This window comes from Sylvia atricapilla, chromosome 11, assembly GCF_009819655.1.
Source record: "Sylvia atricapilla isolate bSylAtr1 chromosome 11, bSylAtr1.pri, whole genome shotgun sequence".
NCBI classification, from domain to species: domain Eukaryota; kingdom Metazoa; phylum Chordata; class Aves; order Passeriformes; family Sylviidae; genus Sylvia; species Sylvia atricapilla.
In genome coordinates this window covers 6,259,753-6,278,934 of record NC_089150.1, presented here as the reverse complement: position 1 = coordinate 6,278,934, position 19,182 = coordinate 6,259,753, and the positions used below count along the sequence as shown (strand labels likewise).

At 41.7% G+C, this 19,182-nt stretch overlaps 1 protein-coding gene across 4 annotated transcripts in view; it reads left to right on the top strand.

The window, feature by feature from the left end:
- The window catches only part of SLC25A26 (solute carrier family 25 member 26), an 84,121-nt gene that overhangs the window by 269 nt on the left and 64,670 nt on the right, over positions 1 to 19,182 (top strand). For all 4 annotated transcript variants that reach the window (XM_066327219.1, XM_066327220.1, XM_066327217.1 and 1 more), the window contains exons 2-4: positions 3,301 to 3,457; positions 5,011 to 5,120; positions 18,461 to 18,565. In XM_066327219.1, the coding sequence (XP_066183316.1) occupies positions 3,301 to 3,457; positions 5,011 to 5,120; positions 18,461 to 18,565 (372 nt within the window). The remainder of the gene's footprint in view (positions 1 to 3,300; positions 3,458 to 5,010; positions 5,121 to 18,460; positions 18,566 to 19,182) is intronic.

Here is a 19,182-nt window from a genome sequence, read left to right as displayed (position 1 = left end):
TATATATATATATGTTTATACACATATGCACACAATATATATATAATATATACGATATATATATGTTTATATATTTAATATATCAAATAGACACATTTATGTATTTAATATATGTATTTATATGTTATACGCATATAATATATGTTTATCCATATATATTGTATTTTTTGTATCTCTCTGCATATATTTTCTTTTTCTGCGCAGAGAGTGCTCCTGGGTTGTGAATCCTCAAAGCCAGCAATGCGACCACCAAAACTTTGTGCTCTTTACCGAATGAAAGCATTAATGTTCCTTGGCTGCAAGTTGCATAGGTTCTCTTATTAATTAGTATTGTATCTTCTATTGGTTAATGATTTTCTGGTTTCTCGTGGTAATTAATCCACACGCTCAGTCTTTCTTTTTGGGTCGGTGGGTTTCCTTGGTTGGTGGCTGTGATGTGCCACTGCCAGAATTAGCTTTTACCCAATCAGTTGATGCAGCTCAGTTGACGACCTCTCTCTTTTAGTTTCTTCCTTTTCTTTGGGGTTCTCATAAATGTCCTTGTGGCCCATAAATTCTGCATCCTTCCTGTCCACTATCAATTTTACATCCTTCTTCCCAGGATTTGTTAACCTCCTTCCAGGTCTGACATTATTGAAACATATGCAGCCCTAAACTTTAGCAATTCTAGTGACAAGTATTTTGGCTTTCTAATACATGGATATCACGTAGAGCCTGTTGGTAACTCCCTGTTTCAACAATTAAATTTCCTTTCTTGTTGATTAGGCTTGAAAGTTACAAGCCTTTAACATCAAAGAACATTCTTTCTTAGGAAAAAATTTACATATTCCACATCTTGCAGGTGGCCTGCCTGACCACTGCCAAGGTGATGAGCTGAGCTGAGCTGATGGGTGGCCACAGTTTGTGGCTTCAGCAGCCGCACCAGAGCCACAGGGATCCTGTAGAGCATTTCCCACCCTCAGAGCTGCTTTTCCATGTGTGGTTTCAGCAGGGAGGTGAAGCCCCAGTCACCAGCTGGGCACTCCCTTGGAAACACTCAGTGCTCACTGTCTGGTCTGTGTGGAGAATCAGGGATGTGGTGCCTTGGTCTGATGTGGGGAAAGCTGCAGGAGAGGGGAGTTCAGCTGCCTGCCCCAAATGCTCTGAGGCAGATGGATGTGGGCAGTGAGGTCGTGGCTCGATGCGTTGCAATTAGGTCCTGGTTTTGCTTAATCATTATGATGGAGTTTATAGGGTCACTGAATATCCTGAGTTGGAAGGGACCCACAAGGATCATCTATTCCAGCTCCTGGTCATGCCCAGCACACCCCAACAATCCCACCCTGTGCCTGGGAGTGTTGTCTGAACTCTCCTGGAGCTGGGGCAGCCTTGGGGCTGTGCCCATTCCCTGGGGAGCCTGGGCAGTGCCCTCTGGGGGAAGAACCTTTCTCTAATATCCAAAATAAACCTGCCCTGGCACAGCTCCAGCCATTCCCTGGGTCCTGTCACTGATCACAGACAGCAGAGATTGGAGCTGCCCCTCCACGGCCCTTGTGAGGTCTGATCCTGCTCCAATTCCTGGTGAAGGTTCTTTTGATAACACTGCTGTTACTGACAGGTGGGAGAGAAGTTGTGTTCTAGGTGCCTTATGAACCAAAAGTCATTTCTCTTTTCTGTGAGCTGTTGCAAACACACAGCTATTGTCACCCACTGACAGGTGCCCTGTTAGCTGCCTCATGAATTTAAATGACATTTAAGGTACAGAACTTTGAGAACTTAAAGAAGCAATTAGTAACTTTTGATTCATGTTTTAACAGATGGCTAGATTAAATCTGATTAAATCTGATCAATGCTATTTTGAGCAGATAAGGATTTTGATGAAAAAGAGTGACGAAGAATCAATGCATTCAAAATAGCCAACTAGATTAAAAGAGTAATTAACTTATTGATTAAACCTTTAGTAGTAGATAGTGAACACCTCTCTGAATCCTCTGTTACCCTGAAAAAAAATTATCAGAGTAACACACATGTGATTTGTTTTCAGGCAGAGTTAAAAATCTCTGCAGCTGTTTTCTTGTGTGCTCATCTATATGAGGTAGCCTTCAAACTGTGTTTTCTGGATAGCAATGCATCTAAATAATGTCTCATAATGGATTAATGTTAACTATTGATGGTGTTTTATTTTAAAGTGCTTTTTCTATTTATTTCGGCCTTTCCCTTATGTTTTTGCAAAACAGTTATTTTCTACAATCAGCCGTGTCATGGGGTAATTTAAAAAACCCCCAAAACCCAGTCATCTAGAAACACAGACAATAGAAGATTGAGCCTGAGTTGAATCAATTTTTTAGGCTTTTGTTTTATGAATTCTTTGAATAAAAGCATTCCCCTTTTCTTTATTACTTTGAAAACACATTTTTTAAACATGATTTCCAGCGCCTTAAAGGAGTCTACAAGAAGAATGGAGAGAGCATGTGGTGACAGGGCAAGGGGAATGACTTCAAACTGACAGAGAGTAGGTTTAGATTAGATATTAGAGGAAAATTATTTCCTGTGAAGGTGGTGAGGCCCTGGCACAGGTTGCCCAGAGAAGCTGTGGCTGCTCCATCCCTGGCAGTGTTCCAGGCCAGGTCGGATGGGGCTTGGGACAACCTGGGATAGTGGAAGGTGTCTCTCCCATGGCAAGGGGCTGGAATGAGATCTTTAAGGTCCCTTCCAATCTAAACCTTTCAGTGATTTGACCACTTTTTTTTTTTTTCTATAAGCTTTTTGTTTTAATTAAAAAAAAAACAAACAAAAAACCCCCCAACAACTTCCTTTAGGCTTTGTTGGACAAAGGCAATGAGGGAGTGTGAACACTTTAAATGAAGACGTTTGCTGGAAAAATGTGAGTGTGCTTTCTAGAGATACCTGAGGAGGGGAGGAGAATTGCTTCAGTCTTTCCCTGATTTTATCACCCAACTGCTGGAAGTGTTGGTCATTTGTGCTGTCTCTTGATAAGTGACATCCACTGTCTGGCTTTTCTGTGGAGTGGGGAAATGTTGCATTGCTTTGCCTGCACTATTCAAAACACCAAGATTGTTCTGAAAATACATTAAAAATGGCTTAAAAGTTGTAATATCTGTTACTTTCTTTTGTTGAGCCTGCCTTGTTAAAGCTGTGGAAGCTGTTGAGTTGTGTGTAAGACTATCAGTTTATAACCTGACCTCAGGAAGGATACAGTCAGCAGTGCTTTAGTTACACATCATTCAGTTACTCACATAAGCACCACAGCTTCACCCCTGAGAGTATTAATGCGCTTTTCTCCATGTTTTTGTCTTGAAGGCTGGTGGAGTTGCTGGTGTGTGTGTTGACTTGATCCTTTTCCCCCTGGATACTGTAAAAACAAGACTTCAGAGTCCTCAAGGATTTAGGAAAGCTGGTGGTTTTCGTGGCATCTATGCTGGTGTTCCTTCCACTGCAATAGGATCCTTTCCAAATGGTAAATTTTCTTTGGATTGTGCTTTGTCTTCTTTACATAGTAATTTATGTCACATAGGACATTCATGTGGCTTCCTCTCCTGTGGGTGGTGGGTGCCTGGACTCTGTGAGTCCACGTCCAGCTGTGAAGAGCACTTTCTAGAATTCCAGCGTGGAGCAAACTTGAGCAAAACTGGAGTGAAGGCTGCTGCATGTTTGTTCTGAAAATATTCCTAATTCCTTGGAAGCATTCCTGAAAACAAGCCTGTCCTTATTTACAGGAGCACACTAAAATAAAGCATTTCTGTGTGCTGAAGAGGGCTTGAGTCTTGCTTGTCCTGGACACTTTTGTCATGACCCACTCTCTTTTGGCACTGAAAATGAATGGAATTTCAAAGTGCTTGAGCACTGCAGGTGTTTGAGTTAATTGCCCTGGGGATGCTCTGCCCATGTCCCTGAAACAAGAACGTTTAAATTGTAAAGACATCAGGAATACTTTTGAAACTAAGGCTTTAAAAAAAGTAGATGCTTTTAGTCCCTGCAGAGAAAAGGCATCTGAAATTCCTGATGCCTTTGTCCATTTTGTCTTTGTAGGGAGGGATGAAAAAACAGCAATCTGTGCTGTCGGATGTAAATGTTAGGAGAACTTTGCTGACAAATCCACTGACACCTTCAGATGTTTGATGTCCTTCATAAGGTGATATAAAAAAATTCAGTTCTTTATCTTGGCTGCCCTGTTATCTCCTTTTGAGGCGATAAGCATCTTTTGATTAGTAGAAGGCAATTCACACGGCCCTTCTTTACAATTAAAATCTGTTCCCCCGCAAGACATGTCATTTTTTTCAGTATTTACATCTCCAAAATCTGCACTGTAGTTTTATCTTTCCAACGTATGACTGAGAACTGAAATTATCTTTAGGAAAAGGAATAACCCTTAAGGTGTAAGTGCCTTTGTAGTTGACTGTTGCAGTGAATAAACACAGCTCATGTTGCTGTGCTCAGTTTAGTTTTTGTGTGTTTATTGTTCACTGCACAGAACTTTTACAAATCCTTTAGAAGCTTGGAAAAAAATTATGGAGGTAAATATAAAATATTTAACTGACAACAGCTAGGGAGAAGTTATTAATAAACTGCTACTGAAACAGTTTTGCACATTGCAGGATAGCAGAATTGTATCAAATTATGCTTTTTTGGGTTTGTTTCTCTTTTCAATTAATCAACTGATTTTCTAGTTTTTCTCTTCCTCCCCCCTTCAATAAAAGGACTATCCATTCAATTTAACCAATAGATGGTCCCTCTATGGGTATGGAAGATATCAGTTTTTCAAAATGTGCTGGACATTGATGGTTAATTAGTACATCTTTCTGTAGCTCACTAAATTGGCCTGGAGTCCTGACACCTTTGATATTAAGGGGAGGTTTGGCCGGGGTAGCCAGAAGTGTAAACTTCTAAAGGGATTATCTCACAGATTCTTTTGATACTGTTGTGCTGTTTTGGTGTAAAAATATCCTGTTTTTTACTACAGCCCTGTTATGGAAGAGCAGTGCAATGATTGCATGTATTCTTGAATTTCAGCTGCTGCTTTTTTTATCACCTATGAGAATGTGAAATCCGTGCTGCCCCATGGATCTTCTTCTTACTTGTCCCCTGCAACACACATGGTGGCTGCCTCCCTTGGGGAAGTGGTAAGAAGGAAGTTTTATCTATTGTGTGTCCAGGGGAGGAGAGGAAACCATTCAGTTATGGAAACTGGGGTTTGGTGTCATTTCTTGTGGCAGTTCTTACAACAGCCTCGTTTCTCACTGTTGGCACAGTGCCTTGGGGCTGGGTGTTGAGCTCTGAACACCCCACTCTGTTCCTGCCAGCACTGGCCACCTCTGCTCTCCTGTTCTTGACACTGTGTCTGGCACTGCACTGATAAAATGGGGTGCAGGTTGTCTCTGCAGGTTTGAGGTAAGGAAATGGGCTCTGTGGAAATAAACTGGCTTTTCTGGCTCTTCTGCAACTTAAACTCAGCCGATGGCATGGGGCAGAAAAATCTGTTGTGTCTGTGGTTCCATATTCTGCTTTTATTAACTGACTTTTTTCTTTTCTTTCCCATGGGGGCTTAGCTTAGGTGTGTGTTGATCCCAAGCTACCAGGAGTGTGGAGATGACATTTATTTCAGCTTAACACCAGGTGCCTCACTACTACAGCAGCACAGCCTGGCTAATTCCAATGGGAAGCAGCTCAGCTCTCCCTGCTCTCTGTGGGATCAACTTTGACACCCAAGTAATTTTTATTCTCTCATGGAAATGTAACTGATTAGATTGAATGAGATTTAGCCAGGAAACTTAATTTGACATACCAAGTTCATGGAGATAGATGAGTGCAGCAGCTAGAACCACTCTGGTAGGGGCAGATGGAAGGTGAGAGATGTAGGGCTGGGTGGGATTTGTGTTGCTGCCTCAGGTGGATTCCTAATGAGCTTGGTTAGAGCCTGTGCTGTCAGGTTGTAACTTCTAACTTAAGGCAATGCACAGAACTTATTTCCATGAAGGTTCTCTAAAGGCTGTTAGAAATCAGCATGAGGCCATTTACCACCAGTGCACAGCCCTAAAACTCCTTGTTTGCCTGATGTGTCGTGGAGCAGCAGATCCAGGAGGTGTTTTGAGCTTCCCAAGTGCTATTGCAGAATCAAGGAAAATGACAGTGGGGCTTGTGAAGAGTTGCTAGTGCTTTGCAGTAAGATCAACCAGAAGAAAAAGTCTCTTCTTCTGGTACACTCCCTGTGCCTGTGAGAATCCTGTGAGAAAATACAGCCCAGTAATTGAATCAGCGGTGGCCAAAGCCCAGTTGGATTTCTTTCAAGAGAACCTGGTGTCATTTGCTCCCTGGGCTGGTCTGTGACCTTTACAAGTCAGGCATTTGCTGTTTTCATGTTGGGGCTGGCAGAGGTGGTGCAGCACACTTAAATGGGTTGCTCAGGGCTGTCTCATGTGCTTGGCTCTGGCTACTCAAAGGCCAGAGAAATCTATAATGGTAGGCACTGAAATGGCAGAGTGGCTTTATGGTGTGGGAACTGTGATGTTGTAACAGCCATTTTCCATCTCATTTTCCTGTTTTTGCTAACTTTTCTTCTTGGAGTGATGGGTGTGAGGAGAGAACTAAGCTCTAAAATAACAGAGATAGAGAATTAGAGATTTGAAACAATAAATCTCTAATAAAACAGCACAAAGCAACACCCTCTCATGCATGTTTTCTATAAAGTCTTAGTTGATCAATAGAAATAGATAAACTAGTCCAAATTGCATTGGGGTGAAAGTTACAATTACAGTTTTATTGATTAGTCATTAAGTTTTAATCAGGGCATAACCACTTGGACTATTATTTTGTCAGTAGTTTTTTTGATAATATGTACTTTTCTTCCATTTTAGACGTCATGATTTAAATTGTTTTTAAATGTGAGGTATTAAGCCAAAGACTATCATGTTAGGATCCTTAAGGCTTGTCTTTGCCTTTCCACACTGTTTTTTCACAAAACAGAGAAACTAGAATTTAGAGCAAGAAAGTGTTAATGGATTTCTAGGTTTGCTGTTCCTTCACTAGTGAGTATAAATGAGTCAGATACCTTCTTGTGCATCAAGAAAATGTGAGTATTTGCAAAATTTAAATGTGCGTTTGTGCTGACTAATCTGTGTTTTAAATGTGACCTGCTAAAAATAATAAATAGGTAAAGAGGAAAAGATACAAAGGTTGCTTCAAATACGATAAAATATATGTGAGAAATTGGTCAAATGGGAACTTTAAGTTTTTGTAACAGCCACTCTCCTGTATTGTTGACTGTCTGTGGAAATTCACAGGAGAAACAGTCCCCTGGAACTGGTTTCATCCGTTTTTCCAGTTCCAGGCTGGGAGAGTCAAAGCCAAGTAATAAAATGGCAGGGGTTGTAGAAGTGGGGTTTTTTTTTTTTTGTTTTTTTTTTTTTTTTTTTTTTTTTTTTTTTTTTTTCCTTTAAGTCAGGAGGAATATAGAAAACTAATCTCATCTCCCAGAGCGAGATAGAGAAAAGTACATACAAAATCTGACCCTCTTAAGCATAATTACTTTTTCCTACAACTGAATCTTGCTGTATGGGGATTCTGAATATGCCATAATACATGAAAAACTGCTTACAAAGGCACATCCAAAACTGGAGAGGGCAGATACATGGTGTATCATCTCATCAAGGAAGAAGAAGGGTGAAGAATACATGAGTTGCCAGTGGGGGAAAAGCCCTTATTATATCACTTGTGTAACTGAAATCTGGAGATAGAAAACACATTTACTGCATCCAGGACTTTGGAATTTTTCATCTTGACTCTGCTCTGCCCTGTGTGTTTAGTCTGCCTGTATCTTTACAGTGAGCTGCCAAATGTGCTTGGAAAACATGATATCATAGGGAGTGGAAAGGAAAACCAGATGTTCTGAAATTTTACTTTTAATATTTTAAGGCAGTGTAAGTAACTCCAAGAATTTTTTTAAGCTCCTAGTGCTCATTTTCAGTGGTAACCAAGTGTGTCTTTCAGCCCCAGAGTTAACTGTACAGCTCCAGAATGGTCTGTACAGATTTGTTAATGTCAGTTTAATATGAATGTGTGTATTAATTACAAGAAACTTTGCTAAATAGAAGTCCTCCTCTGAGCCTCTCCCACCAAGCTCCTGCAAATGTGGTTTTGTGGAAGGAGTTGAAGATTGTCCCAGTTTGACCAATGAGGTTTCCTTCAGGAGTGCTGAAATGGTTGGATTCAGCACAGCTAATTTGGATTCAACACAAATAATTTTACATCCCACTGGCTTTTCCACGGAGGTGAGGATAAAGTCGTTTGGCTCACATTCCAGAGAAGGGAGCTGACAAACAGCCCTTTCCCATCTAGTATTTAGCTATTGGTATGGTTACAATCTGAGCTTTGCAAGGTATTAGTGAAAGCTTTGGGTTGTTGCCTGTAAATTGTGGGTTCACTCTTATCTTTCTGACCTTTTGTTCTTGACTGGCTGTTTTTGATGACATTGTCCTTTTTTTTTTTCCCTGCTTTGCAAGAAGGCAAACTACCTTGACTTTCAGAGGAAGTGTGGGGGAGGACTGAGGACCAGCATGGGAGGGAGATGTCCTGTTCCTTTGGCAGCTGCTGGTAATGACCGTGCTCTGGATCTTCACCAGCTGAAGTCACTGAGCTGCTTTTGTCCTTGTGCAGGTTTCTAGACTACTTTAGGGCTAGAGGTCTGAAAAGTTCAAAAATTTGTCACTTCAGTAGGGAGAGGGTATCATGGCACTCCACAGGGGAAGGTGAGGACAGGTATTTCAAGGTGAAATTCCAAGCTCACTTGGAATTCCAGTGCATTACCGCTTGACGTACTTGTGTGATAAGAGCAAAGTGTGTGGTTCATCTGTGATTAGCATCTGACCCTTCATATTAATAACTTCGGAATTTTTTTATCTGCTGTTGGGATGTGTCAAATAGGAAAACTTCTTAATGCAGGAATTATCTTTCTGGGGAATTCATTTACCTTTCTCTACTAGTATGAACTTGTTTCTTAGAAGAAGCAAGCTCAAATGTGAGCAAATTTACAGTTCTACAAATCGTGATTCTGTAGAAGGACATTTTAAGTGTGCTTTTAATTTAAATAAAAGAGGAAAGTGTATGTTTTACTTTATTTTATGCTTGTGGAGTTTCTTTCTGCATAAAAAGAGACATTCTAGACGTGGTGGACTACACTGTTGTCTGTCGCTGACCATGAATCAGCCTGGCAACATTGTTTGAAACAGTTAACTAGTTTCAGTTTAATAGAAGAGCAGGAATCTCCGAAAGTGTACTGGTGTGTATTCCATGAGAGTAACTGGGTAGGTCAGAGAAGAAAGTTGTTATTAATGCCTGTCCTGAGGAAAAGGCAGAAGCGTGAGTCAGACAAATCCGCAGAATAATGGAATGAAAATCTCCAGCAGGATAATTGGCCAGGCCTTTGCAGCATGGTAAACTCGGGTAGATTAGCTTGCAGGAGCCCAGTCTAACAGAGACAAGACAGCCACTCACATCGGACGTGAAGTTAAGATTTTAGGTATTTCAAACTCTAAAACTTGCAGTGTTGGAAGATGTGACTTTTCAGTCCATGAGGAAAGTTGGACACTCTAGTGAGAGCTGATTTTAGTTCATCAAGGGAGTAGTGGTAACGTATTTGTGTCTAGACTTTGGGCTAATGGCTTTGAATATTTTAGCTACCCCTTTTCTAAAACCCGAACTGATAAATGGACAAAACTGTTTGCGTTCCATCTCCTCTAAACCAGTGCAATATGTGCTGGCAGATCATAGTATTCAAAGTAGTGCGCAAATGACAGCGGTCAAAGTGTGATGGGACCTTTTCTATAATACTGAAACTTTTTTTTTTTCCTCTTTTTATTGATCATTTTATCTGTGACTGTGCCTTTTGTGCTGTGCAAACCTGGCTGAGCACAGGCTTTGAGAAAGGGAATACTCTGACCCTGGCAAGACGAGCAGTGGTGGGGAGTGCAACAATGTAGGTGGTCTTTTGATTTAATCATGGTGAGGTTTGAAATATTCATAAATTAATCTATGTGAGGTCAGGTCTGCAATACAGATGCTGTAGGATTTTTGCCAAATCCTTATGCAGAAGCAGTGGTTAGGAGATGCTTGGGAAGGTGAGACTGCTGTCTTTGAGAGGTAGTGGAGAAAGAACAGAGAGCGGCTGGAAACTGAGAGCAGCGGCTGAGAACTGGCTGTAAATAAAGATGAATGGGGGCATGAATCCACAAATTCTGCCAACAAATCCATCATACAATTAGAGGCTGAAACAGCAAATTAAGAACTGCCAAATACCTAGCCAGCCACCCACGCTGATCTTCTCCTGCATGCTCTGTGCTAACTGCACATAGTGCATCTTCTTCATCAGCTGCTCTGCCCCCGCTGCTTTGTGTAACCTGCTCCTTCCAGGGCTTAAAGAACGTGCTGCTTCGCAGTAAAACTTGATGGTTGTCAAGGGGTTGTCACCCCTTCTGATCACAGGGGTGATACTCCATTGATTGAGAAGTATTGGTAGCTCAGAGTGTCTACCGAGGAAAGCAAATTTGCATTAAAAAGTTACAAGCGAGAAAGAAATAATTTTAAAGTACTTCCTGATAGATTTCCTGACTTTCTGTACCAGTCAGCTTTGGAAATGTTTGACACACTTTGGAATAAACTTACCCTAAAATAATGTTCTGTGCAGGATTTGTGAGGAATAACTATGAATAGCTCCATATGTGGACCATGGAGCCCATAATTCTTTAAGTGAAAAGGCTGAAGGAAAGAGTAAGGGATCAATTAAAGGAAAATACTTAATAAAATACAATGTAGTTGAAATTTCCATCTTCTGGGCCAATGTAACCCCAAGAGAGTGAGCAAATTGCAAAATACTAGTCTTCTTTCAACAGGAGACTTAATGTGTTTTCAGAAAATACTGCCTGTGTTCTCTTGCCTGGAATCTCATTCCCGTCTGTCCTCCTCTAACACAGCCTGACCCCACTTGGCTCCTTGGAAACAGTTTTATGCTGGATGTGATGCACCATGCTACTTTTGCTGAAAGAAGGGTTTGGCTGAAGGATTTAATGAGTTTCTTAAGCCTTTTAAAATCAGTTTAACAGACTTTCATGGTGAAAGTGTTGCTGGAATAGATTGGATCATGCAGATGGCTCTGTACGTTGAATTAAGGGTCTACTTTTCTTAGGTTTTAAGGATTTCTGTCTTTAAAAGTGGTAGTAATTTATGATTCAAGCATCAACCAGGTTAATGTAACTTTTTCAAGTTACTCATCTGCCTGATTTTTCTGCTTGAGTTTAAACCAACTGCTTGTGATTGTACTGAGGAACTTCAAAATCTCTGGGACACAGTTTGTGCTGGAGTACAAGAGGTGTGTAACATCAGGCCACTTTTGGTAAGTTTTAGGTCTAGTTTTAAAAAGGCAACAAAACTCTACATTGCTTAAACATTAAAAGATCAACTGATTTTTGCAAAGCACACAAACTTTCAAGACATCTGCAGTGAGAGGTACTTCTGCGAAGAAGTGTTTAGTGTCAGCCTTGTCAGCTTCACAAACTTCCCCTGTTCTCTGCCTGTTTCTCCTTGCTGTGAACAGAGCTTGGCACAAATTCCCACTGCTGGACAGTGAAAGTTTTCTGAGGTGTATCTGACATGGCTAAAGGAAAGGCAGGCAGGGAACCCACAGCAGGATCTGCTGGGAATGTACCTGGGCAATTGAAGAGCCATGTGTGGAGAGGGAAATCTGAGATGGGCAGAAGCCCAGTAGCCCTGAGAGGGCTCCTGAAATGATGGATGAGAAGGCAGCTGGGGTGAAAAGGCTCAGCCAAGATGGCCATTGTGAAGGAACAAGTGTGTGATGGTGCAGATGATGCTCTGAAGCAGGAAGCTCTGGAAAGTAATAGAACAGAGCTGTCATAGGTTTGAAAATGACAGGATGAAATAAATCTGCAAAACAGCTCTGCAGATTCCAGGTAAAGTCATCTAAGGTGGGAATGTAGAGGAAGTTGAAAATGTTTGTGCAGAAACTCCAGTTTTCCAAATGCTTGTGACATTTGGTCTGTGTGAATGGTCTCATCTCTGAAATAATATGTTTTTAAGTTCTGGGAGGTGCTGAGATCTGAGGGATCTTGCTGGGTGAGATTGTTCTTTGAAGAAATGTTTCCTACCAGCATACAGGGGAACTGCAGTTAAATTAATGAAGGCCTTGTTGTGTCAGTCAGAGGAAAAGATGGGACAAAGAGCTTGGCATTGTCTAAACTTTCCCATCCAGAGCCCATTAGTCAAAACTTGTTCTCTCCATGGGGTTTAAATTAGGAGTGGAGTCACCTGTTCATGACCCCAGCAGCTTTACACAGGACTGAATTTCACTGTGCTGGAAGGGCACTTCTGTGCTGTGCCTGAGAGTGTGTGTGGGAAAATAGGATTTAGCATTTCCTGAAGCTTTTGCTGGAGGTGAACAATTTCCTTGGGGCTGGCATTTAAAGACAGTGGACAGTACAAGTGTGGGGCAGTTTCTGTCATCCCTAGAGACAATTCCCTCATTAAAATAGGGAATAACACTTCCATTCTGTATCCTCTGTGCTCCAGCAGGTAGCACAGCCAGCTGACAAGCAGCTGGGGAAGGACTTGTTCTCAACTGGAGTTGTGACCCACAGTGAATTACTGACCAGAGAAACTTGTATTTTTGTTCTGGCTTGGTCAAAAGGGCAGCAGTTATTTAGATGAAGGTTCTTTTGGTGTTTGAAATGGTTTGGGTCTGTGATTGCAGCAGTTCAGGTGCTCTGTCCAAGAAATATATTAAACAATATATATGAATATGAGGATATTTCATGTAGCTCCTGCTCATTTTCCTGGTGGTGGAAGGGTGAGGCAGTTCATCTTCCATCTGCAGCTCACAGCTCACGTTCCCTGCTAGCTAATATTTCCAACTCAAGAGCTGTGACCACAGTTAGAAGCAGTTATTTGAAGGATGAAATGCTTTGCTAATCTCATAATATTGCATTCATTTTTCCCTTCTGTTGGAGAGAGGCGTCCCAGGGAGATCTGAAGAACCAAGCATAAATTTACAGGGTTTGGATAGGCACAGAAAGCTGCAGTGCTAAATTCAAGTTTTGTTGAGAGGCTTTGACATGAACCGAGAGGGCAATTTCCCCTTTATTCTCCAGATCCAAAGGAAATCAGTGCAATTTAAGATCTTTCAATTTGAAACTTGCTTATTATTTTACTAATTCAGTTATCTGAGAAAGGGAAAAGGAGATTTTTCATATTTCAGATTAAAAATAGTTACTTCCTACTTAGAAGGGAACATCTGACATAGAAAACTGAGACTTTCAGATTATGACGTATCAACCTATTTTGGGAAGCAGCATTTTTTTTAATATTAAAAAAACCCCTCAGAAACAGAACACACAGAAAACCAGCAACAAAGCAAACTTGAGCTCCAAGGTGGCTTTTAGCTGCAGCAGTATGGTCAGGGCTAATGCAGGTTTCACTTAAAAACCCCCAAATTATTGCTGCATCTCTTTGAACGGGGTTTTAGAGTTGTTCTGTTTTTCTTGCTTATTTTACATTCTGTTCAGGAGGCAATCCTTCTGACCTTCAAAAATGGGGTGAGAGATTAGGATTTTGTTGGCAGATTGACTGCAGCTGAAACATATGTCCTTTGATAAATCATAGCATCTTTGTTGTTGTCATTTTTGTGCAGCAGCTTCTCCTCCCTAATTGGTTAGTGATTATCTTGCACAGGTACTGTGAGGTTTAGCCTAAAGTCTCTGCTCTCTGGATGCAGAGTTTTATAGTGTCATAAATTATATTCTTATTTGATTAAGAATAAACCTCTGCAAATGACATTTAAGAGAAACTGTCCCTAGGCATGTTCCTTTAGTTTTGTGTGAAGTATTGAATTATATTTATATGGTGAACATCAATTAAAGCTTCCCAGCCTACTCAGACAGATAAAGTCCTTAAAACCAACTTCCTGCTTGAGAAATTGAAATATGAAAATCCTTTAGAAAGGATTCTAAAGGGTTTAAAGCTGCATCAGAAGAAAAGGTTTCTGGAGCTTACTCCGTGTTTCTGTACTAAATTTTCAAGTAGGCTGTGCAAGCCAGAGATTTGCTCAGAGTCACTGAGTGCAAGTTCCTAAATCACTAGCCACTGACAAATGCCAAAACAGTCCTTTGCCCTCAGACTCCCCTTCTCCTGCCATGCAGCAGAACGGCTGGCTAATTAATAGGTGGAAAAATATTTGGTCTTGATGCTCACCTAAGTCCAGGTTAGTGCAGAGAATAGTTCAGCTCCTTAGCCAGGAGCTCATCAGGTGCCAGAAATTGGGCTCTTACTTCAGTAGGCTGTCTTACAGCAATATCTGTCTCTTATTAAAGATAACAGTGCTCAGCCCCTGTGGCTGTGGGAGCTTTTAGGAGCGTGTGAGTCACATCATCAGCTGTGCAGGGAGCTGCAGGAGGAGGTAAATCCTTTCTCAAGCTGCTCTCCTTAGAGCTGCAAAGCTGAAAGTGTTGTACCAGCTGTGGCCCTGGTTCTGAGGAAAGCTGGGCACCAGCTCAGCTGAAGTGCCCAGCCTAAGCCCTTAATAGCAATTATGACACCTGGTCTGTCCTCTTCCAAATGATTCTGGGTACATCTCATGCACAGTTCACAGGTTAACGCTCAAACTCTAGGCTAGGTGCCTAAAAACAAACATATATGTTATCTTTGATTCTCTACCAAACCCTACAAATCCAGCCAGGGAGAAAATGCTTTGCCTGGAGCACAAAGGGTGGAAGGAAAAGGCTGTTAATCCAAATAAGATATGTTAATATTTGGATCATAATATAGCGTTGAAGACCAGGAGTTGTTGTGTTCTTTTCTAAAGATGTTGGCATTGCCTCTGTTTGCACTGAGCCTCTGTGTAAGCAGGACTTTGCTCCCTTGTCCTGTTTTATTGTGTATCTTGTGTTATTGTATAAAGAAAAGGGCTGGACACCCCTGTGCTGAATTAGAGGAATCTGCCTGATTCTGAACAGCTGCTGCAGCTTTAGATGGGATTTGGATTTAGATGGGATTGCAGAAGTTACAGTTTTAAGATCAGTGTTTCCAGTACACTTAGGTGAGCCCATAGAAGAGGCTTTGTGCCAGTTCCTGGTGCTATTTACAGCAGATCTTATTTTCTGTTTGCTGCAGCCACATTTATACCGAAACAAACTGTCTAAATGGCTGCATATGTAAAATTTCATGGCACTTTTGAGACTTTATTTGCACTGGTCACTCTTCACAAGAGCCAGGCCAGTCTGGTTCCAACATAAATCCGACCAGGAGATGGCAGCGTTGGTTCGTGTGAGGAGAACCCAAAAGTTACAACGCTTTTCCCTGGACTGACAGAGGAAACAAATTACCTTAATTTAATTAGCACGTACACTGTCTTAGCAATACATAGATAAATGTTAATGAATTAGACCTGGTTTTAGCTTTTGCTCCTGACTGGCTAATGCAACTCAGTAAATTAAAAATGCACGTAGGTTTTTGTCTAAATACTGGAGCCACCTTTTGACCCAGTAATGATTTGAGACAATCAATTTGAGGATTCTGAAATTCAGTACCCTCTTGCTCAGAAGTGGTCATAGCATTATAAAGCTGGAAAGGTAATAGGTGCTAATATTGTCATTTCTGCATACCTGCTCTGTGAACTCTTAATAGCTTTGTCTGTAGCTGTAAAATCAGGTTTTCCTATAGCTTAAATTTGAAAATTCTTAAGCCTTTTATTTCAGTATTATTGTCTTCCTACCCTTAGGATATTTATCCATGTGCACTGGCATTGTGTTACCTGACCTGGTAAATAAGGAGGGAGCTTATAGGGCAGCACCTGAATTTTCCCAGGAATCTGACTCTGTCTTTTTGCTTCCATCAGAAGATGGGAATACCCCTGGCTCCAGAGCTTGCTTGGGAAAATGAGCGTGGTCCCTGTCAATGGGGTGCTGTTGTCTGATGCCCTAATGTCATCTGAGGTGGCTGAGGGCCCACTGCTGGACCCTCTCCATGGCTGGCTCTGCAGATGTTCAGCACAGAGATAATTCGTCCCGAGGTCATCCCCAAATGCAGTAGGATGCACCAGGAATGGCCTGAGCATGGTGTTCTGTATTGTGCTTTTCTGTGTCAAGCAACAGGCTCTATCTGTGTGAACAGCCACGAGATTAAAAAGCAATTTTTTGGTGATTAGGGAGCTGAATGGCCCCCTGTGTGAGGCCACATTATTGCCCATGTTCCACGTCTGTTAATCCTGTGGTGGATGCAGGTGAAAGTGTGAACGTGGGCAGGTACCGTGGGACAGCTGCACTCCTGCACCTTTCACCCTTCCTGTGCCATTTGCTTCTAGCTTTCACGTCTGAAAATTGAATGTGCACTCCCTTGGTGCAGTGTTACTATACTGGTGCTGCCTGAACATCCTTGTCCAAGAAAGCAAAGCCTGGATACCTGCACTGTGTCCTTTTACCTTTGACAGGTTTACCTGGAAGGCGCTGCAGTGATTGGGATCAGAGCATAATAGAGCTGAGATTTTTTTCTGCACCCTCCCATCCAGGCTGTTACTTTTTTAATAAGATACACGTGAACTTAATCTTGCATACTTCCCTTTAGAGACCTGTTCTCCACATCAAAAGGCTGCTGGGGTTGATAGGAAGGTGCATGTGTAGGAACAAACAAGGTAACACGTTGTAAGTTCAGGTGCACAGTGAAAATGTCACCGTGCAGTCTGATGTTGGCAGCTGCAACTCGTGGCTTTTTGAATACCAGAAGTGCCCTATGGAGCCAATCTGACAGCACTGCCCGGGTGACATGAGCCTTTATTTCCTTTCAGAACAGCACAATGTAATCATTGTTTTTGTTCTTGTGCAGCCACAGACTCCCTTGTAAGCGCAAATTCAAATGGAAGAAACATCAAAGTTAATTTGAAATGAAATGCACCCCAAGTAGTCTGGGGGGAAATGGAGACATTACTTTGTAGCCACCCTTCTCCTGCCAAAACTGCAGCACCCCAGATGTCAGGAAGCCATGCAGCGCTCTTTGTCTGGTCTTGATTGACTAGATTGTTTTCATCCCAGCCTTTTAAAATCTTTCCTCCTGTCTCCATATTTTTAAGGAATAAAAAGCTAATATAAGGACACGGAGTGTTATGAAGCATGAAGTTCTATAAATATTTATGCTCAACTATCAAAAAAACTTGACAGTTCTTATTTTCTTGACAGATTGGGGTCACCTGTTATTTTTGACCCTGAGAATTGAAGAGCACATGGAGTTAGATCTGTTTGTAATGACTTTTGGATATTGTTGTCCAGTAAACTTGTAGGAATGTAACAGGATAACGGATTTTTTTCTTGGTGTCTTTGTGAAAATGAAACTTAAACCTTGTACTGTGTTACCCACAAATGACCACTCAAGTTGCTGTGTCTGTGCAATCTCCAGTGAATTCCTATACTTTCTTTGGCACACGTGGATCTCCCAGTTAGCTGCTTGGTTTGCTGCTTCAGATGGACAGCTTTCACCTGGGCTGCTCTGCACTCAGAGTGTTCTGTGATCACCTTTATGTCTAGGAGCTACAGTGTTCCTGAGCCCAGCACACAATGGTCTCAAGGCAGGCTAAAAGTCTGGCAAAGACCTGTGGGATCTGCAGTGTTTTGCCACCAGTCCCATCACAGCTTTAAGTATCCCTGGAGCCAATTGAAGACAAACTCTGCTTAAAATTTTAAGCGCTGATGAACAGGTATTTTTTAGAGACATGAGAGGCTTATAACTCCCACAGTTCAGGTTCCTCATTCTATGAAATGATGTGCACACAAGCTTTAACCCCTTCCTGAAGCTGAAGTGGCAGGTGAATATTTAAAATCCAAGCCTGGCTTTTTCAGCAGAGCTGGAGCATTGTGGCAGCAGCCACATTATTACTTCTGTCTGCAGAGTCTGGTAAATTCATTCTGCAGGAAAGGATCGGTCCAATGCTTTGCCTTGAATGAGGTGTGGTGTGTATTTTGAGGTAAACCTTGGAATAGGTTGTGTCTAAAGCTGACCAGAATGGCTCCCGCTATTGGTCACTAGGGGGCACAAAGGAATTACCAAAGAAACAAGTTTGTTGGTCTTAGCAGTCCTGAATCTCCACTTTAAATCTGTAAAAGTGGGGGGAAAAATTCCCGTGACTGCCAAAAGACAAGTTGGATTCAAATTTTGGTTTTATCAGTGATTTTTTCCATTCAAATCTATTTCTTTTTTCGAAGTTAAAAATTCTAAGGGTGCTTCCATGCTCCTGTTAGAGTAATTTTGTGATCAGAAAGTGCATGGCACTCAGAACAAATACATAAGCTGCTCATGAGCAGCTTCTAAGTCCTGTAATGACAAACCTGATCTCATTTGTCACGTGTTCTTGGAAGAAGTGTTTGCTCTCTGAAGAGGAAGCCAACAATTGCTGCCTGAGGCTCTGGTTCTTTTGCAGGTTGCCTGTCTCATACGGGTTCCATCCGAGGTGGTCAAGCAAAGGGCCCAGGTTTCTCCTTCCTCGAGCACTCTCCGGATTCTCTCCCACACCTTGTACCAGGAGGTGAGTTCAGAGCAAAATTTCTAAACCTTTTCATCCTTCCCACTCAGTGCTGTACACGTCCAGAAGCATTCCCACAACCTTGGCCCAGTTCTGTGCTTTCCCAGCACTTTTCCCTCTATTCTTCTGTTTTTAAAAGTGATTGGCGTGTTATGAATGAGGAAACGAAACCCCCACCTCCCCCTGGGGCATGCGCTTCATGCATGCTCCAAGCAACACTTTTTTCTCCTCTTTTTATATGGGATACCTACATTTAAAGATGAGAGGGGAAATAAAAAGTAAAAAAAAGGGATTTAGCTTCCAGATTCCAAAGCTCTGTTTGTATTTATGCAAACAGTCCTTGTCTGGGGCAGCAGGAGAGTTGAGTTTCTGTGTGCAGTTTGCTGAATGGTTCCCAATTTTTGAAGCAGGCTTTTGGAGGGGATGTCCCAAAGGCACCATTTCAGAGAGGCTCAGGAGGAGCTCTGGAAATGAGTGCTCATCCAGTATTGGTTACTTTTGAAAAATAAGGGCCTTTGTCTTCTTTTCTGGAGTTATGCTGTTCCCTCCTGTGAAAACCTGTTCACTTCTGTTTTAGCAGAGTTTCACAAGGGGGGATTTTCAAGCTGTGTTCCATAAGA